General features: G+C 25.9%; 1 protein-coding gene across 5 annotated transcripts in view; it reads left to right on the forward strand.

The window, feature by feature from the left end:
- The window catches only part of promL (prominin-like), a 112,404-nt gene extending 94,284 nt beyond the window's left edge, over positions 1 to 18,120 (forward strand). For all 5 annotated transcript variants that reach the window (XM_075307921.1, XM_075307920.1, XM_075307922.1 and 2 more), the window contains one exon: positions 13,701 to 18,120. Coding sequence is in view for 3 of the 5 variants with exons in the window: in XM_075307920.1 (XP_075164035.1) it covers positions 13,701 to 13,812 (112 nt within the window). In the remaining 2 variants the exon portion in view is untranslated. The remainder of the gene's footprint in view (positions 1 to 13,700) is intronic.
- Positions 18,121 to 23,803: the final 5,683 nt, after the last annotated feature.

Raw genomic sequence — 23,803 nt, forward strand, 5'->3', positions numbered from 1 at the left:
GCTACCAACCGGCGGTATGTACACATTGTATAGCTCTATCTCGGCAGCCCCACACTTAACTGCTACCCCCATACATTCCATGTACGGGTCATTAGTGTCTAGCACAAGCGTGATAGGTCTATACTGCACGGAACGGTGTAATATGAAAGCCAGGCCACCACCTCCATTTCTTGTGCGATCCTTCCGTAGGACATTGTACCCATCACAATGTCGTAGGCTGCAGGTGGGATTCAGCTTTGTTTCCTGGATCGCCGCGACCCTTATCCTTTTCCGATTCATAAAGTCTACGATCTCACTAATCTTACCACGGAGCCCGTTGCAATTAAATTGCAAAAATGATGCACTCTCCGGAACTGGTACAACAATATTCGGTGTAAGATGCTGCGGCGGAGAATATTGTTGTGCGGGAGAAGTCGGTGGGGTCACATAATCAGATGACCCACTGCTGCTGTCATTGGCACAGCATCCTGCCACGAAGTCAGTTTGACTATACTCCCGCAGCGATGTTAGGCCGGAGCAGTTCCGGAAGTGCACCCATTCCATGCACCGGTTACACCTCACCGAAACCGAGCGATGGTGAATTCGATTTCGGCAGACGGCACAGTACCATGGTCCGGGATTTTCCTCTATCCCGGCTCGGACCAAAAGCAGGCGGAGAAGGCTCCCCGGGATGCACCTTCTCCAACACGAAAAAACGGACGAGACAACACGTACACTGAGGTGGCAGCCGCTGGCAGATAGCTGGTATCCATCGGGTCAATCCGGTGCGTAGAACCCGCCGCCGTGGGATTGGTAAAATGGTATAACAGGTTGGCTGATAAGTCCCCGGTCTAACAAAGAAAAACTCATTTTTTTGTCAAAAATTCGTTTTTATTATTCAACATAGTTCCCTTCAAGAGCGATACAACGATTATAACGACCTTCCAATTTTTTGATACCATTTTGGTAGTACTCCTTCGGTTTTGCCTCAAAATAGGCCTCAGTTTCGGCGATCACCTCTTCATTGCAGCCAAATTTTTTCCCTGCGAGCATCCTTTTGAGGTCTGAGAACAAGAAAAAGGTGCTGGGGGCCAGATCTGGAGAATAGGGTGGGTGGGGAAGCAATTCGAAGCCCAATTCATGAATTTTTGCCATCTCAATGACTTGTGGCACGGTGCGTTGTCTTTGTGGAACAACACTTTTTTCTTCTTCATATGGGGCCGTTTTGCTGCGATTTCGACCTTCAAACGCTCCAATAACGCCATATAATAGTCACTGTTGATGGGTTTTCCCCTTCTCAAGATAATCGATAAAAATTATTCCATGCGCATCCCAAAAAACAGAGGCCATTACTTTGCCAGAGGACTTTTGAGTCTTTCCACGCTTCGGAGACGGTTTACCGGTCGCTGTCCACTCAGCCGACTGTCGATTGGACTCAGGAGTGTAGTGATGGAGCAATGTTTCATCCATTGTCCCATATCGACGGAAAAACTCGGGTGTATTCCGAGTTAACACCTGTAAACACCGCTCAGAATCATCAACACGTTGTTGTTTTTGGTCAAATGTGAGCTCGCGAGGCACCCATTTTGCACAGAGCTTCCACATATCCAAATATTGATGAATGATATGACCAACACGTTCCTTTGATATCTTTAAGGCCTCTATCTCGATCAACTTCATTTTACGGTCATCCAAAATCATTTTGTGGATTTTTTTTGATGTTTTCGTCGGTAACCACCTCTTTCGGGCGTTCACTGCGTTCACCGTCCTCCGTGCTCTCTTCACCGCGCTTGAATTTTGCATACCAATTAATTATTGTCGATTTCCCTGGGGCAGAGTCCGGAAACTCATTATCAAGCCAAGTTTTTGCTTCCACCGCATTTTTCCCTTCAGAAAACAGTATTTTATCAAAACACGAAATTCCTTTTTTCCATTTTTTTCACAATAACAAAAGTTATTTCACAAAAGACGCTCTATCTCACAAACTAATTGACTTACAGACGTCAAATTTTGACACGAATCATTTGAAGGTTGGTACTATATAAAAATAATATGCATTTAATACTATGCATTTAGTACGGGGACTTATCAGCCAACCTGCACGCAAAAAAATAATTCTTTCCTCCCAAAAGAAATTTTAGACAAACAAAGTTCGTTTCTCATTTGCTTTTCGCTGTAAGGAAGTGTATTTGGAAGAAAAGTATATACTTTTTGTGATAAACGTTTATTCTTTTCCAGGGTGTAAAAAAAAATTCATAAAGACAAACTAAAAAAAAAAAAACTTTGTTTTCTTGCTAATTGCATTTTCTCTCACATCTTTCTCACATCCCCGAGATTTTTTAGTTCTTAACACCTTTTCCTGTAATACCAACAATGTAGAAGAAATTATACGATTTTATAAATTTTTAAAATTTTTTTACCTTTCGCCTGGACGGAGAATCGAACCGCACTTTGTAAGCCAACACACTAACCACTGAGCTATGTACCTGTTATGATCATCAATAGATAAATATCCATATAAGTTATATTTATATAGCATAGCTTGCGGCGCCCACGAACCGAATAAACAAAGTTTATTTAACAGAAATAAACATTTAGTTTGGCACCGTGGAGCAGTGGTTGCTACGCCCGACTTGCATGCCAAGGGTCGTGGGTTCGATCCCTGCTTCGACCAAAGTTTTTTTTTTTTTGTTTTTTTTTTACATATATACCAGATATGTTCGGAAGATTCCGAAAAAATGTTCAACATTACATTGTAGTATATTAAATTTTGAACTGTAAAATGTGTCTTATTAAAGACCTAAATTCAGAAAATAACAGTGTTTGATATAAACGAAATGGACTGTGTTGTTGTTTCAAAAATAACTTTTTTTTATTGAAAAAATAAAAATTTTGTAACAAACGAATTTTTTTGGTGATAAAAGTTTAAAATTTTCGAAGCAATTCAAAAAACTCTAACAAAAGAAAAACGTTTTCGATACACGTTTTCCAGACGTTTTTATACCCTCCATCATAGGATGGGGGTATATTAACTTTGTCATTCCGTTTGTAACACATCGAAATATTGCTCTAAGACCCCATAAAGTATATATATTCTGGGTCGTGGTGAAATTCTGAGTCGATCTAAGCATGTCCGTCCGTCTGTTGAAATCACGCTAACTTCCGAACGAAACAAGCTATCGACTTGAAACTTGGCACAAGTAGTTGTTATCGATGTAGGTCAGATGGTATTGAAAATGGGCCATATCGGTCCACTTTTACGTATAGCCCCCATATAAAGGGACCCTCAGATTTGGCTAGTGGAGCCTCTAACAGAAGCATATTTCATCCGATCCGGCTGAAATTTGGTATATGGTGTTGGTATATGGTCTCTAACAACCATGCAAAAATTGGTCCACATCGGTCCATAATTATATATAGCCCCCATATAAACCGATCCCCAGATTTGGCTTGCGGAGCCTAAAAGAGAAGCAAATTTCATCCGATCCGGCTGAAATTTGGTACATGGTGTTGGTATATGGTCTCTAACAACCGTGCAAAAATTGGTTCATATCGGTCCATAATTATATATAGCCCCCATATAAACCGATCCCCAGATTTGGCTTGCGGAGCCTCAAAGAGAAGAAAATTTCATCCGATCCGGCTGAAATTTGGTACATGATGTTGGTATATGGTCTCTAACAACCATGCAAAAATTGGTCCATATCGGTCCTTAATTATATATAGCCCCCATATAAACCGATCCCCAGATTTGGCTTGTAGAGCCTCTAAGAGAAGCAAATTTCATCCGATCCGGCTGAAATTTGGTACATGGTGTTGGTATATGGTCTCTAACAATCATGCAAAGATTGGTCCACATCGGTCCATAATTATATATAGACCCCATATAAACCGATCTCCAGATTTGGCTTGCGAAGCCTCAAAGAGAAGCAAATTTCATCCGATCCGGCTGAAATTTGGTACATGATGTTGGTATATGGTCTCTAACAACCATGCAAAAATTGGTCCACATTGGTCCATAATTATATATAGACCCCATATAAACCGATCTCCAGATTTGGCTTGCGAAGCCTCAAAGAGAAGCAAATTGCATCCGATCCGGCTGAAATTTGGTACATGGTATTGGTATATGGTCTCTAACAACCGTGCAAAAATTGGTCCACATCGGTCCATAATTATATATAGCGCCCATATAAACCGATCCCCAGATTTGGGTTGCGGAGCCTCAAAGAGAAGCAAATTTCATCCGATCCGCCTGAAATTTGGTACATGATATTGGTATATGGTCTCTAACAACCATGCAAAAATTGGTCCACATCGGTCCATAATTATATATAGCCCCCAATAAACCGATCCCCAGATTTGGCTTGCGGAGCCTCAAAGAGAAGCAAATTTCATCCGATCCGGTTGTAATTTGGAACATGCACTGAAAAAACAGTGAACCCACCAGGAAGAAAACTTTTGATTAATTTTAGAAAATTTTGAATAGTTTTAGAAATTTTTAACTAAACAGTATTACAAGCGCTGGCATCACGCCGATATCACAAAAATAAGTAAATATTTTTCGACAAATTCAAGAAAATTTATTAGACATAAATAATTTTTTTCACTTTTTAAAGAAAATTTTGTAGTTTGAAGGAAAAAGTTGGAGTTCAAAATTGCAAGAATGTCTTTAGTGACATACGAAGTTCATGATGGACGCTGTTGTAGTAAAATTTACAAATTTAAAGAAATAATGAACTATTTTGTGAGAAGTACGAATTTAGTAAAACTTTTTACTTCATTTGTGTATAATTTTTTCCAGTCTTTTAGTTCATTTAACTAACGTACGCAAAAAATTATTAGAATAAACGAAACTTTCTCCAAATATAATAATTTCATGAACTAAAATATAGTTAAATTGGCTTTAGTGAAATAGTGAGTTCATTTTTTTTTGAGTGTGGCGTTAGTATATGATTTTTAACAACCGTGGCAGAATAGGTCCATATCGGTCCATAATTATATATAGCCCCTATATAAAACGTTCTCCAGATTTGACCTCCGGAGCGTCTTGGAGGAGCAAAATTCATCCGATCCGGTTAAAATTAGGAACGTGGTGTTAGTATATGGTCGCTAACAACCATACCAAAATTGGTCCAATCACACAAAAATTGGTCCATATCGGTTCATAATCATGGTTGCCACTAGAGCCAAAAATAATCTACCAAAATTTTATTTCTATAGAAAATTTTGTCAAAATTTTATTTCTAGAGAAAATTTTGTTAAAATTTTATTCGGTTCATAATAAAATTTTCATCATTGTCAAAATTTTATTTCTATAGAAAATTTTGTCAAAAGTTTATTTCTATAGAAAATTTTGTTAAAATTTTATTTCTGTAGAAATTTTTGTCAAAATTTTCTTTCTATAGAAAATTTTGTCAAAATTTTTATTTCTATAGACAATTTTGTGAAAATTTTATTTCTGTAGAAAATTTTATGTCTACTTTGTCAAACTGAATTATATACGTATTGGATCGATCTTTTTTGATTTAATATATACCACGTATGGACTTACATACAATTTAGAAGATGGTGTTAGGAGGTTTTAAGATACCTTGCCATCGGCAAGCGTTACCGCAACTTAAGTAATTCGATTCTGGATGGCAGCGTTTAGAAGAAGTTTCTACGCAATCCATGATGGAGGGTACATAAGCTTCGGCCTGGCCGAACTTACGGCCGTATATACTTGTTTTTCTTTGCGTGTGTTATTTTTGAGAAGTGTACGAAAAAATTCTTCAGCCTTAGTTAGCATGAACTTATTTGACGGTCATTGAAATTTATATCCACGCTTAAATAGTTCATACAATTTTTGAGATATACTTGATTTAAAGAAAATTTCATTGGGATGTGGAAAATTTCTTTAAAAATAAAAAAAAACTCAAAGTTTTTTTTTGTTGTAATAAACATAAGTAACATTTGGCATCAGTTTAAGAACAGACTTTGGTTTTGAAGCGTAAGTACTTCCTAAATTCGTATTTCCCACAGTTCAGAAATAACCATCCGTTGTCAATGCAACGCTTTAAATCTTTAAACGTCTTTCAATATTTCCGATTTCATTGTAAAAAATAAAGAAAATTAAAATAAACAATAAACCTATTCGATTTGTATCTCTTTATAAAGACGTTTTCAATAATAATAGCAAATGATTTATGATTTATCACAAATTCTACGTCTGCCGAGAAATTAATCGGCATATTTTTCAAAAAAAAATTTTTTTGAAAAGTTTATTTTGAAGAGCATTTTTAAATGCCTATTATAATAATAATGACATAGGCGGAACTTCCAATATATATAGTTTTTAATAGGATAATAATGCAAAAAAATTTTTGCATTTGTATTTGCTTTAGCCTCCTGATGTTGTGTGATAATTTGTTACTACCTTTGTCATCAGGGAACCTATCGTCCATACAAAACCCCATTTAAAAGGCTAAGTCAAGTGCTGCTATTTTGTACTATTGCCCATCATTTCCATCCATTAAATGCATTTGGTGACACCATGCTTTTCTGTTTTAATTTGCCGTAATAATAATGTATTTTGCGAATTACCACCACCATATAAGCATAGCTTGTTCCATTCCATACTAATCAATGACGCTTAAAATAACTTCAACCCATCTAACATAGTTGTCAAGTGCACGAGTATGTTATGGATGAGCACACCATGTGTACATATGATATTCCTATCGATAATCAATGATGCGAAAAACGTGTCATGGTCAATCTATGGATTAGTGTTAAAATCGAAATAGAATTAAAAAAAAAAAAAAAAAAAACACAAAACCACTCTATTAAACTTGAAAATTAATTATTTAGCAGTTTTTTATTATTTTATATACCATGGAACAGGTTTAGCACATAATACAAGTATATAAAGAAGCTAGTGTTAAAAGCCCTGAATAAGAAGTTAATTAATATAAGTTAAGTTGTGATATATCAAGTAAATTTATACGGTTTGTCACCACCGTGTGATGCAAAATAATCCCTTTTGGTGGCAAACCATACACTCAAAAAAAGAGGCGCATGGTTTTAAGCTGAAATCAAACAATAATAAAAAATAAAAATTTTTACAAACATTTCCATAGAGACAAAATTTTCTATAGAAATAAAATTTTGACAAAATTTTTTATAAAAATAAAATTTTAACAAAATTTTCTATAGAAATAAAATGTTGACAAAATGTTACTATAGAAATAAAATTTTTCAAAAATTTTCTATAGAAATAAAATTCTTCAACAATTTTCTATAGAAATAAAATTTTTCAAAAATTTTCTATTGAATAAAAATTTTAAAAAATTTTTCTATTGAATAAAAATGTTGACAAAATTTTTTCTATAGAAATAAAATTTTGACAAAATTTTCTATAGAAATAAAATTTTGACAAAATTTTCTATAGAAATAAAATTTTTCAAAAATTTTCTATAGAAATAAAATTTTTCAACAATTTTCTGTAGAAATAAAATTTTTCAACAATTTTCTATAGAAATACAATTTTTTAACAATTTTCTATAGAAATTTTATTTTTCAACAATTTTCTATAGAAGTTAAATTTTTCAACAATTTTCTATAGAAATACAATTTTTCAACAATTTTCTAAAGAAATAAAATTTTTGACAAAGTTTTCTATTGAATAAAAATGTTGACAAAGTATTCAATTGAATAAAAATTTTGACAAAATTTTCTATAGAAATAAAATTTTTCAACAATTTTCTATTGAATAAAAATTTTGACAAAGTTTTCTATTGAATACAAATGTTGACAACATTTTTTCTATAGAAATAAAATTTTGGCAAAATTTTCAATAGAAATAAAATTTTGACAAAATTGTCTATAGAAATAAAATTTTTCAAAAATTTTCTATTGAATAAAAATTTTTACAAAGTTTTCTATTGAATAAAAATGTTGACAAAATTTTTTCTATAGAAATAAAATTTTGACAAAATTTTCTATAGAAATAAAATTTTGACAAAATTTTCTATAGAAATAAAATTTTGACAAAATTTTCTATAGAAATAAAATTTTTCAAAAATTTTCTATAGAAATAAAATTTTTCAACAATTTTCTGTAGAAATAAAATTTTTCAACAATTTTCTATAGAAATACAATTTTTTAACAATTTTCTATAGAAATTTTATTTTTCAACAATTTTCTATAGAAGTTAAATTTTTCAACAATTTTCTATAGAAATACAATTTTTCAACAATTTTCTAAAGAAATAAAATTTTTGACAAAGTTTTCTATTGAATAAAAATGTTGACAAAGTTTTCTATTGAATAAAAATGTTGACAAAGTATTCAATTGAATAAAAATTTTGACAAAGTTTTCTATAGAAATAAAATTTTTCAACAATTTTCTATTGAATAAAAATTTTGACAAAGTTTTCTATTGAATACAAATGTTGACAACATTTTTTCTATAGAAATAAAATTTTGGCAAAATTTTCAATAGAAATAAAATTTTGACAAAATTGTCTATAGAAATAAAATTTTTCAAAAATTTTCTATTGAATAAAAATTTTTACAAAGTTTTCTATTGAATAAAAATGTTGACAAAATTTTTTCTATAGAAATAAAATTTTGACAAAATTTTCTATAGAAATAAAATTTTGACAAAATTTTCTATAGAAATAAAATTTTGACAAAATTTTCTATAGAAATAAAATTTTGACAAAATTTTCTATAGAAATAAAATTTTTCAAAAATTTTCTATAGAAATAAAATTTTTCAACAATTTTCTGTAGAAATAAAATTTTTCAACAATTTTCTATAGAAATACAATTTTTTAACAATTTTCTATAGAAATTTTATTTTTCAACAATTTTCTATAGAAGTTAAATTTTTCAACAATTTTCTATAGAAATACAATTTTTCAACAATTTTCTAAAGAAATAAAATTTTTGACAAAGTTTTCTATTGAATAAAAATGTTGACAAAGTTTTCTATTGAATAAAAATTTTGACAAAGTATTCAATTGAATAAAAATTTTGACAAAATTTTCTATAGAAATAAAATTTTTCAACAATTTTCTATTGAATAAAAATTTTGACAAAGTTTTCTATTGAATACAAATGTGGACAACATTTTTTCTATAGAAATAAAATTTTGGCAAAATTTTCTATAGAAATAAAATTTTGACAAAATTGTCTATAGAAATAAAATTTTTCAAAAATTTTCTATAAAAATAAAATTTGTCAACAATTTTCTGTAGAAATAAAATTTTTCAACAATTTTCTATAGAAATACAATTTTTCAACAATTTTCTATAGAAATACAATTTTTCAACAATTTTCTATAGAAATAAAATTTTTGACAAAGTTTTCTATTGAATAACAATTTTGACAAAGTTTTCTATTGAATAAAAATTTTGACAAAGTTTTCTATTGAATAAAAATTTTGACAAAGTTTTCTATTGAATAAAAATTTTGACAAAATTTTCTATAGAAATAAAATTTTTCAAAAATTTTTTATAGAAATAAAATTGTTCAACAATTTTCTATTGAAATAAAATTGTTCAACAATTTTCTATTGAATAAAAATTTTGACAAAATTTTTTCTATAGAAATAAAATTTTGACAAAATTTTCTATAGAAAAAAAAATTTTTCAAAAATTTTCTATAGAAACAAAATTTTTCAAAAATTTTCTATAGAAATAAAATTTTGAGAAAATTTTCTATAGAAATAAAATTTTGAAAAGATGTTGCTTTAGAAATAAAATTATTCAAAAATTTTCTATAGAAATACAATTTTTCAAAAATTTTCTACAGAAATAAAATTTTGAGAAAATTTTCTATAGAAATAAAATTTCGAAAAGATGTCGCTATAGAAATAAAATTATTCAAAAATTTTCTATAGAAATAAAATTTTGACAAAATGTTCCCAGCAAAAACTAGGTAACCACATCTCATTACAATTTACATTACCAGAAGTAAAGCTGTCACTACACATTGCATTACATTGCGGTGAGTTATAATGACTAACTTGTAATGACAATAATAAATACTTCTAGGTAATTTTCGAATTGGTATTCTCAAAATGTAATGCATTTGGCTGTTAATGACGTAATAAAATAGAATAAATGACGGTAACATTAGGTATAATTATTCACATAATTGAGCATTTACTTAAAAAAAAAACTCAAAAGAATATGTTATGTAACGATTATTCTGAAGATTTTTCCGTTAAGGAATATGCTTCACGAATATTTCATAATAATTGTGTTTTTAATTAATGACATTACCATACTATGTTTTAAATAAATGCTTTATTATACCTCATTCAAATTACACTTTCAAAACTTCACCAGATTTCACTTCACCAGATTTCAACTGTCATTTGCCTTATAAAAAGGGATATATGAAATCCACTTTTAGTATATTTCGAACATAATGTGAATCTAACTCCCTCAAACAACAACATTATTTTAACTGTGAAATTAATTTGCCTGTAATCTTAATTAAATGATTTGTTACATTTTTGTTTATTTCTACAATATTCGTTTCTATTCAAGTAATGTTCCCCAGCAAAAAAATTTGGAAGTTCTTCCAAAGGCACAACTTTAAAAGCACTTCCAGAAGATGCACTCCCAATGATGTTCCTTATTTTATCTACCCAGGAAGTTCTTTAAATTCAATTTTTTATAACTTGGTTTTTTCCTACTTTTAATGGGTAGTTTTAACTTTTTTGTTTCAAATAGGTTAAAACCAGAGGAAGAATTCATAAAATGGTACATATCACTTAAATTTTGTTAAAAAATGCTAAATCCAATCTGAAAAAATTGTGCATTTTTTGAAAATATTTAAGGTCAAACGTTTCCGACCAGCGTTAGAATCCATTAAAAATTATAAAAATTATTTATTTGACAAAATATCACAATTTTTTTTTAATTTACATCCAAAATATTGAATTCGGATCACACCTAAAGAAGTGATGCAAATTCAAGAAGTGTTGATGCTGTTGAAATGGAGGACTACCGTCCTATGATAAGCCCATGTTAAATTCATCGCTTCTGCGTCAATTTTACACCACTTCCGGATCCAAAAAGAACATTTTCATTACTTTTTTGGCGACACTTTTTTTGCTGGGTTCATATTACAGCATTCTTCGCCATATTTTGATCCATTGTAATCGACTAGAAAAGTCAATATTTTCGAGATTTGGTTGCCTGAGACAATAAGTGGCTATTTTGCAAACTTTGGTATATCTACGAGTAAATGATTACATATTAGGTGATTACATGCTTTAAAAGCACTAATTATTTCATGGCCAAAGGTATGCCTGGGGAGAATTACTTTCCTCCTAGGACATGCGTATGTAAATGTAATCCAGAGCGATGCCAATTAATAAGTTGTTATTAATTTTTACACAGGCTTACCTGCAAGATTACCGGGTAATGAGAGTTTTTGCTGGAAATATAGAAATAAAATTTTTCAAAAATTTTCTATAGAAATAAAATTTTTCAAAAATTTTCTATAGAAATAAAAATTTTCAAAATTTTTCTATTGAAATAAAATTGTTCAAAAATTTTCTATAGAAATAAAATTTTTCAAAAATTTTCTATAGAAATAAAATTTTGACAACATTTTCTATAGAAATAAAATTTTGACAACATTTTCTATAGAAATAAAATTTTGACAAAATTTTCTATAGAAATAAAATTTTGACAAAATGTTGCTATAGAAATTTTAACAAAATTTGCTATAGAGATAAAATTTTGATAAAATTTTCTATAGAAATAAAATTTTGACAAAAATGTTCTATAGAAATAAATTTTCTATAGAAATAGAATTTTGACTAAATTTTCTATAGAAATAAAATGTTGACAAAATATTACTAAAGAAATAAAATTTTGACAAAATTTTCTATAGAAATAAAATTTTGACAAAATGTTACTGTTTTTCAAAAATTGTCTATAGAAATAAAATTTTTCAAAAATCTTCTATAGAAATAAAATTTTGACAAAATTTTCTATAGAAATAAAATTTTGACAAAATTTTCTATAGAAATAAAATTTTTACAAAATTTTCTATAGAAATAAAATTTTTCAAAAATTTTCTATAGAAATAAAATGTTTCAAAAATTTTCTATAGAAATAAAATTTTGACAACATTTTCTATAGAAATAAAATTTTGACAAAATTTTCTATAGAAATAAAATTTTGACAAAATTTTCTATAGAAATAAAATTTTTTTATAGAAATAAAATTTTGCCAAATTTTTTATAGAAATAAAATTTTGCCAAAATATTCTATAGAAATAAAATTTTTCAGAAATTTTCTATAGAAATAAAATTTTGACAAAATGTTGCTATAGAAATAAAATTTTTCAAAAATTTTCTATAGAAATAAAATTTTGCCAAAATTTTCTATAGAAATAAAATTTTGTCAAAATTTTCTATAGAAATAAAATTTTTCAAAAATTTTCTATAGAAATAACATTTTGACAAAAATTTTCTATAGAAATAAAATTTTGACAAAATTTTCTATAGAAATAAAATTTTGAGAAAATTTTCTATGGAAATAAAATTTTGACTAAATGTTGCTATAGAAATTTTAACAAAATTTTCTATAGAGATAAAATTTTGACAAAATTTTCTATAGAAATAAAATTTTGACAAAAATTTTCTATAGAGATAAAATTTTGACAAAATTTTCTATAGAAATAAAATTTTGACAAAAATTTTCTATAGAAATAAATTTTCTATAGAAATAGAATTTTGACAAAATGTTCTATAGAAATAGAATTTTGACTAAATTTTCTATAGAAATAAAATGTTGACAAAATTTTCTATAGAAATAAAATTTTGACAAAATTTTCTATAGAAATAAAATTTTGCCAAAATTTTTTATAGAAATAAAATTTTGCCAAAATATTCTATAGAAATAAAATTTTTCAGAAATTTTCTATAGAAATAAAATTTTGACAAAATGTTGCTATAGAAATAAAATTTTTCAAAAATTTTCTATAGAAATAACATCTTGACAAAAATTTTCTATAGAAATAAAATTTTGCCAAAATTTTCTATAGAAATAAAATTTTGCCAAAATTTTCTATAGAAATAAAATTTTGTCAAAATTTTCTATAGAAATAAAATTTTTCGAAAATTTTCTATAGAAATAACATTTTGACAAAAATTTTCTATAGAAATAAATTTTTGACAAAATTTTGTATAGAAATAAAAATTTTACAAAATGATGCTATAGAAATAAAATTTTGACAAAATTTTCTATAGAAAAAACTGTTTGACAAAATGTTACTATAGAAATAAAATTTTTCAAAAATTTTTTTATAGAAATAAAATTTTTCAAAAATTTTGTATAGAAATAAAATTTTTCAAAAATTTTCTATAGAAATAAAATTTTTCTAAACATTTCTATAGAAATATTGACAAAATTTTCTAGAAAAGTAATATTTTTAATTTTTTTTTGAGAAATTTGTAATTTCATTATTCATATATTATAGTAAAGAACAGAACAATTGTCTTATTATATTGTATAAAAAATCTATGTCTATTTTGTGACTAACGTTCACTCGTATTCGTTTAAATTACATACACTCTCTGGATATGGAAATATTTAAAATAAAACAACTAATGTATATAATGTATAAATTTGATATGCATTATTCTATAATAAATATTTTCTTAATAAAATATTTTTTGTTTGTTTTTCTTTTTCCTCTTTACCCTTAGACACTGGGATGGAGGACCACCACGTTACCAAAACCCACCAATGGCACCACCTGCATCTGAATACGAACGCCCACCACCATATTACTATCCGGGCGCTTCGGATCAGGACTAAGTGATCTATATTGAAATTCAGTTTTAAGCTGATGCATTCTCATGAAACGACATTAACGTAAAAGAAATCAGAAGATGGCAATCGATGTTATGATGATGATATGGATGTTTTAAAATGTTGATGAAGAGACAACGATAAGGACCGTGACGATGATGAAGATGGAAATAGCAAAAATAAAGAAGAACTCATAATTCATACATTTTGTTTCATAATAGTGTTCAATGAGAATCCAAGAAGGAGAAGAAGAAGAAGAAAACAACAACAAATCTTATAAAACAAACCAAATCGAAGTCCGTAAATAATGTTAACAGTAACAACAACAGCCTATAGTGCAGCAGTCATCAAAACAAGTCCTTTTACAATACATACATATTTACACACATATATAAATACTATCTCTAGTATTATTATGAATCATTTGTTTAGTTTTTTTTTTCATTCATTATTATTATTATTTTTTTTTTGTGATTGTTTGTTAGACTTTGTTCATAATAATCTGGTTGTTTTAAAGATTCATAATGAAAGAATCATTTAACAGGCAGAAGATAATGTAGATGATATAATACAGGTTTTCAAAATTCTGTTGATTTTTTTTCGATGTTTTTGTTTTGAAACCATGAGGATTTAGAGAATTTGATAATTATTATTATTAAGTTATAATGAATTTATGTATCATATATATATTTTTAAAATTATTATTACTATTAGAAACCTTTTCGAAAATCGAATTTTCTTTTTAACGAAAAATGTAATACATTTTGAAAAATACTATACATTTGGAATTTTCCTTGGCTGGAAAAAGATTATTTTCTAATGTATTAAAAAATCACATTAATTGAATCTTAATTTTTTAGCTATGTTATTGCTAACACAAAATTCCAATTCCACATTATTGGCCACATAAAAGTAAATATAATTAAGGCATCTTAAAGTTTACTTGCAACTTTTGAAAAGCTTTACAACAAAATTGACATTCGACTAATTGACTTTTTCGAGAATAAAAATATCATATAGGCCACAATTGAGTGTTTCTGTCATCCAAGATAGACAAATTGATTTTTATAATTGGCTACAATCGTATAATTGAATTTTCATGTTGGCCAATCAATTGACTAATCGATATTTTACGTTGGCAATACTATAGCAATCGCCTTTACATTTGACCAATGAAAATTTTTTCCCCCAAAATCGACTCAACCCGATTGGGTTTTTCATGATGGTCAAAATCAAATAATTGATTTCTTTCATGTTAATCAAAATCCATTTTTTTCGTGTAATCGACTTTCCATTCATGTTGGCTAAAATCGTTTCATCGATTTTACTTGAATTTTATAAAAATAGTCTTAAATCGACTAATCGATTCAATGATTGTTTCTAATTATTTTTGCTGATAAGGAAAACGTGGTTAGAGTTAGAGTCAAAAGAAAACTTTGTCTAAAACTTTTTTCCTCAGAAAAGAAAACTGTTCTTTGAGTGTTGATATCCTAAAATTGACTTTTTTGAGAATAAAAAGATTTTTTATTCTCGATTTTTTAGAATCTTTAAAATCGACTAAACCTCTAAACTACTTCTCGATATTGGCCACAATCGAGTTTTTATGTCAACCAAAATTGACTAAATGTTTTTTATAATTGGCTACAATCGTATAATTGAATTTTCATGTTGGTCAATCAATTGACTAATCGATTTTTTTATGTTGGCAATAATCTAGCAATCGACATTACATTTGACCAATGAAAATTTTTCCCCCAAAATCGACTCAAACCTATTGGGTTTTTCATGATGGTCAAAATCAAATAATGGATTTCTTTTATGTTAATCAAAATCCATTTTTTGTTTGTTTTTTTTCATGTAATCGACTTTTAATTCATGTTGATAAAAAACGTTTTATCGATTTTATTATAATTTTAGCAAAGAATTTTAGACAAATCGACTTTTGGCCAAAAACTACTAATCGATTTTTTGGTTGCCTAAAATCGACTCTAGTCGAATAAAGGTAATCGACTTTTTATTTATGTGGAAAAAATCGTTTTATCGATTTTACTTTAATTTTTAGCAAAGACTTTTCGACAAATCGACTTTTGGCCAAAAACTACTAATCGATTTTTAGGTTGGCTAAAATCGACTTTAGTCGAATAAATCAATAAAACGTCATTGCCATGTGAAAAATTTGTTTTACGAAAAGTTCATTTATATTATCTGGAAATTCGACTAATCGATTTTATGGGAAATTTTCGACTAATCGGATTTTCAGTATTTATCGATTTAAATTATTTTACTTATTTCTAAAATAAAACCATAATAAAATAAGCAAAAAAATAAATTATGATATTAAAAATGTTCAGCCTCGATTTAAATCCTTGCCTACCCAATTTCGAAAAAAAAATCGATTAGTCGAGTTTTTAAAATCCGTTTTTTAATGAAAAAAGTCCATTGACTTCGAAGGATGTGAATTACATAGCTTTTGGACACTAGTTTTGATTTTCAAATTAACTTAAGACTTTTTATTTGGGGCCCCTTGGAGTTGTTTCATTAAATAAACTAACTACAATTTTTTTAATAAAAAATAGTCTATAGAAAGAATAAAATCTCCATAATAGCATTGATTACTATGAAGTAAAAATAATTTTTTTAGGGTTCAAGCAAAAACAAATAAACAGAATTTTGGAAACCTGCATAGTTAGGCTCTGTAGCAGCTCTATTAGATATACTCACGCATATATATATACAAAAACATAAAAACATGCATACATACATATAACATATATTTCCATTTTTTGAATCGATTATGTAAGTAAAAATATGATAATTGTATGTAAATGGATATAGCCATAGTCAAAGGCTCGGATCATTATATTCCAAAAACGAAAACAAACAGCTAAATACAAAAATTGATAAGGATCAAAAGGATAACGACAACACGACGAAAATTTGTAATTTCTTAGTAGCCCTCAAATCCAATGAATCTTTAGCATGTTTTACAAGACCATTTACTATTCTCTCAAATTCTTCACTTTTCCGACATTTGGATATTGAACGAAACATACATACAATTGTTACAACATAAATACATATATGCATACATATAAGTTAGTGTTTGTTTATTGTGAAGACAACAGCTTTAAAATTGAAATTTCAATTCTCAATTTAAATTTTAGTACCAACTACTTTTAGATAGACCCAAAATGTTTTATGAGATATACCTACCAACACAAATACACACACAGCCAGACACAATTCCCTACACTGTAATCCTGGGGAAACAGATTTTTTTTATATACTTCTTGGATTATAGTTTTGGGGAATTTTTGTCAAACTCTTATTCTAATTATACAAGATTATTTTTTTTATTATCTTTATTATTAATTAATTATTATTATTAATCAGTGAGACTGTAACTTTTTTATGAGTTAGAATTTCTTTTTAAAATACAATTGAAAAAAAAACGAAGAAAATATAAATTCAAAGAAAACAAAAAACAAAAATGTTTTAAAATACCAAAACGATAATGAAGATAATATGCATTTAATTATTTATGAAAACAAAAGAAAATTGTTAAACTAAATCAAAAATAAAAAACAAACTATAATACAAATAAAAGAAAACCAAAACAAACAAAAACTAAACCATAGAATTTTATGATTTCTGCAAAAAAAAAAAAACCAAGAAAACAAAAACAAACAAAACAGTGAAAACTCGTAACCGAAAAAGATCAAATCAATTTCCCCCTCATCTTCCCTTTATAATATATAAAGAAATGTATTTTTTTTTACTTATTGTGTGTTTTTATGAATTAGCCATAGTTGTATTTAATATTAGATATAAATACATGATGTATATTTAAGATGTTCCAAAGGAATAGGCATATATAAAATAAAACAAAAAGATGTGTAGAAAACAAACGCAAATAAAAAGAAAAACAAATGATTTAGGACAAACTATTTCTCCCACTCTACCCAGCCCAACTATATAATTGAAATTGAAGATAATGACGAAAGGCATTTGAATCTATTTCAAATTTTCCTTTCTCTGTAAGCAATTTGTTCACATGTCCTCAATTATGAAATTAAAATTAATAAAAAAAATAATAATAAAAATAAAAACGTTTTTATCTAAAAAAAAAAAAAATAAAAACAAAATATATATGTTCCCCCAAATAGGGCTTGATTCATATATAAATGGATGTATAATAATTGGTGGTGGTATTCCAAATGCGTATAATAGCTTGTATTATGTGATAATTAAATGTTTGTGTGTGATATGATCATCATAACATAATTAATAATGATATTAAAAAAAAAGTTAAAATATGGGTTGTGTATGATTGAAAGGGGAAAAGTTGTTTTTTTTTTTCTAAATAGGCCAATGTTCCTTTTTTCTTGTAAGGAACTTTCTTTTGATGAAGTTAAGTAATTTCCAAATTGTTTTTGGGTAATGAAAATAATGGTAGGGATCCATCCCAGCAAAAAATTGGATGCGATATAATATCAGTACTGCGTTTACTATCGGCAATAGCGTAAGCTAGAGTCTAAATATTGTGGTCATGCAGATATTCTGCCTTACGATTCCCACAAAATCGGCAGCAGGGCAGGCAGTGTTCTCTTGGTAAAAATGAATTTAGTTGATTTCATTCCTTCGAAAATTGTTTTTTTATTTTTTGCTGAAATAAGTCGATATACGACTTATTTCGAGTACGTTCAACGGGTTTGAATTGGACATCGACACTGATTTAGAAATCTTATTTTGCAAAATTGTATGTATACAGAAACTTTTATAACAAAATTTATATCTATAGACAATTTTATCAAAATTTTATTTCTATAGAAAATTCTGTCAAAATTTTATTTCTATAAAAAATTTTGTCAAAATTTTATTTCTATAAAAAATTTTGTCAAAATTTTATTTCTATAAAAAATTTTGTCAAAATTTTATTTCTATAAAAAATTTATCAAAATTTCATATCTATAGAAAATTTTGTCACAATTTTATTTCTTTTTTTATTTCTATAGAATATTTTGTCAAAATTATATTTCTAGAGAAAATTTTGTCAAAATTTTATTTCTAGATAAAATATTTTATTGTTAATATTTTCTATAGAAAATTTTGTAAATATTTTATTTTTATAGAAAATTTTGTTAAAATTTTATTTCTATAGAAAATTTTGTCAAAATTTTATTTCTATAGAAAATTTTGTCAAAATATAGAAATGTTTTTCAAAACTTTTTTGTTGATTTCTATAGAATATTTTGTCAAAATTTGATTTCTATAGAAAATATTGTCAAAGTTTTATTTCTACAGAAAACTTTGTCAAAATTTTATTTCTATAGAAAATTTTGTCAAAATTTTATTTCTATAGAAAATATTGTAAAAACGTTTTATAAAAATCTTTTTCTATAGAAAATATTGTCAAAATTGTAAAAATTTTATTTTTGACAATATTTTCTATAGAAAAAAATTTTGACAAACATTTTTTTTGAAAAAAATTTGTGACAAAATTTTTTTATAGAAATAAAATTTTGACAAAATTTTCTATAGAAATAAAATTTTGACAATATTTTCTATAGAAATAAAATTTTGACAATATTTTATATAGAAATAAAGTTTTGACAAAATATTCTATAGAAATAAAATTTTGACAAATTTTTCGATAGAAATAAAATGTTGACAAAATTGTCGATAGAAATAAAATTTTGACAAGATGTTGCTATAGAAATAAATGTTATCAAAATTTCACATCTATAGAAAAATTTGTCACAATTTTATTTTTTTTTTATTTCTATAGAATATTTTGTCAAAATTTTATTTCAAGAGAAAATTTTTTCAAAATTTTATTTCTAGAGAAAATATTTTATTTTTTTTTTTAATAATTTATTGTTAATATTTTCTATAGAAAATTTTGTAAATATTTTATTTTTATAGAAAATTTTGTCAAAATTTTATTTCTATAGAAAATTTTGTCAAAATTTTATTTTTACAGAAATGTTTTTCAAAAGTTTATTTTGATTTCTATAGAATATTTTGTCAAACTTTGATTTCTATGGAAAATATTGTCAAAATTTTATTTCTACAGAAAACTGTCAAAATTTTATTTCTATAGAAAATTTTCTCAAAATTTTATTTCTATAGAAAATATTGTCAAAATTGTAAACATTTTATTTTTGACAATATTTTCTATAGAAAATAAAACTTGACAAACATTTTTATTGAAATAAATTTGTGACAAAATTTTTTATAGAAATAAAATTTTGACAAAATTTTCTATAGAAATAAAATTTTGACAATATTCTCTATAGAAATAAAATTTTGACAATATTTTATATAGAAATAAAGTTTCGACAAAATATTCTATAGAAATAAAATTTTGACAAATTTTTCGATAGAAATCAAATTTTGACAAGATGTTGCTATAGAAATAACATTTTGACAAAAATTTTCTATAGAAATAAAATTTTGACAAGATGTTGCTATAGAAATAACATTTTGACAAGACTTTTCTATAGAAATAACATTTTGACAAAATTATCTATAGAATTACAATTTTTACAAAATTATCTATAGAAATAAAATGTTGACAAAATTTCCTATAGAAATAAAATTTTGAAAAAAATTCCTATAGAAATAAAAGTTTGACAAAATTTCCTATAGAAATAAAAGTTTGACAAAATTATCTATAGAAATAAAATTTTGACAAAATGTTGCTATAGAAATAAATTTTTGACAAAATGTTGCTATGGAAATAAAATTTTGACAAAATTTCCTATAGAAATGAAATTTTTACAAAATTTCCTATAGATATAAAAGTTTGACAAAATTTCCTATATAAATAAAAGTTTGACAAAATTATCTATAGAAATAAAATGTTGCTATAGAAATAAAATGTTGACAAAATGATGCTATAGAAATAAAATTTTCTATAGAAATAACATTTTGACAAAATTTCCTATAGAAATAAAAGTTTAACAAAATTATCTATAGAAATAAAATTTTGACAAAATTTTCTATAGAAATAACATTTTGACAAAATTTTCTATAGAAATAAAATTTTGGCAAAATGTTACTATAGAAATAAATTTTGACAAAATGTTACTATAGAAATAAAAGTTTAACAAAATTATCTATAGAAATAAAATTTTGACAAAATTTTCTGCAGAAATAACATTTTGACAAAATTTTCTATAGAAATAAAATTTTGACAAAATGTTACTATAGAAATAAATGTTGACAAAATGTTACTATAGAAATAAAAGTTTAACAAAATTATCTATAGAAATAAAATTTTGACAAATATTTCTGTAGAAATAACATTTTGACAAAATTTTCTATAGAAATAAAATTTTGACAAAATGTTACTATAGAAATATTTTTTTCAAAAATTTTCTATAGAAATAAAATTTTGACAAAATGTTACTATAGAAATATTTTTTTCAAAAATTTTCTATAGAAATAAAATTTTGACAAAATTTTCTATAGAAATAAAATTTTGACAAAATTTTCTATAGAAATAAACTTTTTCAAATATTTTCTATAGAAATAAAATTTTGACAAATTTTTCTATAGAAATAAAAATTTTACAAAATTTTTTATAGAAATAAAATTTTGACAAAATTTTCTATAGAAATAAAATTTTAACAAAATTTTCTATAGAAATAAATTTTTACAAAATTTTCTAAAGTTACAAAATGTTGACAAAATCGTCTATAGTTATAAAACTTTCACAAAAAAAAAAGATTTTTTGTTTGGTAGTTTTATGGTAAAATTTTCTATAGAAATAAAATTTTGACAAGATGTTGCTATAGAAATAACATTTTGACAAGACTTTTCTATAGAAATAAAATTTTGACAAAATTATCTATAGAAATAAAATTTTGACAAAATTTCCTATAGAAATAAAAGTTTGACAAAATTTCCTATAGAAATAAAAGTTTGACAAAATTATCTATAGAAATAAAATGTTGACAAAATGTTGCTATAGAAATAAAATGTTGACAAAATGTTGCTATAGAAATAAAATGTTGACAAAATGTTGCTATAGAAATAAAATTTTAACAAAATTTTCTATAGAAATAACATTTTGACAAAATTTTCTAAAGAAATAAAATTTTGACAAAATGTTACTATAGAAATAAATTTTTTCAAAAATTTTCTATAGAAATAAAATTTTTCAAAAATTTTCTATAGAAATAAAAATTTTAGAAAATTTTTTATAGAAATAAAATTTTGACAAAATTTTCTATAGAAATAAATTTTTACAAAATTTTCTATAGTTACAAAATGTTGACAAAATCGTCTATAGTTATAAAACTTTGACAAAAAAAAAAGATTTTTTGTTTGGTAGTTTTATGGTAAAATTTTCTCCAAGTATTGGTAGATTATTTTTGGCTCGAGTGGTAACCGTGGTGGGATAGCAATCTTTGGAGAAGGAGACACTCATGTATGTACGACTTGGGTTGGTGTAGGGTACACTAAAATCAGCCGGAATTCAACTTGTTTTCAATTTCAAAAATATCGATTTATAAACTGTTGGATCCCCACAACGTGGCTCGATTTTAACAATTAATATTCACAAAAAAAAAATCTTACATCTGAAACGAAATTTTAAAACGGGCTTTTTTGTTCTTAAAGATGCTTTTTTAAAGGAATTATTTTGGTTTATGGAAACCGTGGCCACGTTTTCCCCAACGGACCTTATTTGACCTTAAAAAAATCTTTAAAAACAAAACAAGAGCTTTGTGAGTTTAAAATTTCGTTTCCGAGAAAATAAATTAAATTTTTATTTCTATCTTCATCATTTTTTTATCTATAATTTCTTATGAAAACAAAACATATTCCCCTGGCAATACAAAATCTTCATTGCTAAAGAAAAGCTTTAAACGCAAACTACTGGTCACAAAATATTCCTCTGACCTAACTCAAAATAGGTGAGGAATTAAAATTATTTTTATGCGATAATGAACAGAGATAGGAATCGCTTCTCTCATCATCCATCCACACGACCTTCAGGGGAACATATATAGGTAGTATTAGTATAATGTTAAAAAAGGAAATGCAATTTTGACAAAAACAAAAATAATAATAATTATTAAAAACGATAATAGAAAGTATTAGAAATAAAAACAATAAAATCTCATGATAAGAATTAATTGCAAGCGAAAACTGTATTTGAAATGTAAAGTAAAGAAGAAACGAAATAAAAAAAATATAAATTTTTGAATTAAGAATTTTTCTCCCATTTTTATTGGATAAGATACAACATAAGTTATTCATTCATTCGATATTTGAGCACCTTATTCATTATAAAAATGAAAATAACATTCTCCCAACCCCAAAACAAAACAAAAAAAAAATTAATTATAAAAAAAAACAAATACAAAAACAAATAATACGACAACAAAAAAGTTTTCTTTTTTTTATAACACAGGTAAAAATGTGGTTGCCAAAGTTATATATTATTATATAAAGATTATTATTAAAAGCAAATAAAAAAAACGAAAACAAAAGTATAAGTAAAATGAGAATCATATAAAAGAAGTAAAAAAAATATATAAAACCCGAAACATTTTACTAGAAACTAAAAATGCATTTAAAACAAAAGAAAACATATTTAATCCGTAACAGTAACAACAATTAACAACAACAAAAACAATAACAACCAAAAATACTCAACTTTTTTTCTTTTTAATAATTGCTCCTTGTCCTTAGTGAAACACTTCCAAATTTATCACTTTTCGAAATGACTTTTAAATTAAACAATGTTTTCTCAATCTTCGATTAATGTTTATCGATATCTGCCATATTAAAAAAAAGAAACTATGAATTTTGCATACCCTGAAAAAACAGCAAACCCACCAGGAAGAAAAATTTTGGTTAATTTTAGAAAATTTTAACTAAACATTACCGATATCACAAAAATAAGTAAATATTTTCCGACAAATTCAAGAAAATTTATTAAACATAAATATTTTTTTTTTCATTTCATTTTCATGGTTTAAAT

The sequence above is a fragment of the Haematobia irritans genome, chromosome 4 (assembly GCF_050003625.1).
Source record: "Haematobia irritans isolate KBUSLIRL chromosome 4, ASM5000362v1, whole genome shotgun sequence".
NCBI lineage: Eukaryota > Metazoa > Arthropoda > Insecta > Diptera > Muscidae > Haematobia > Haematobia irritans.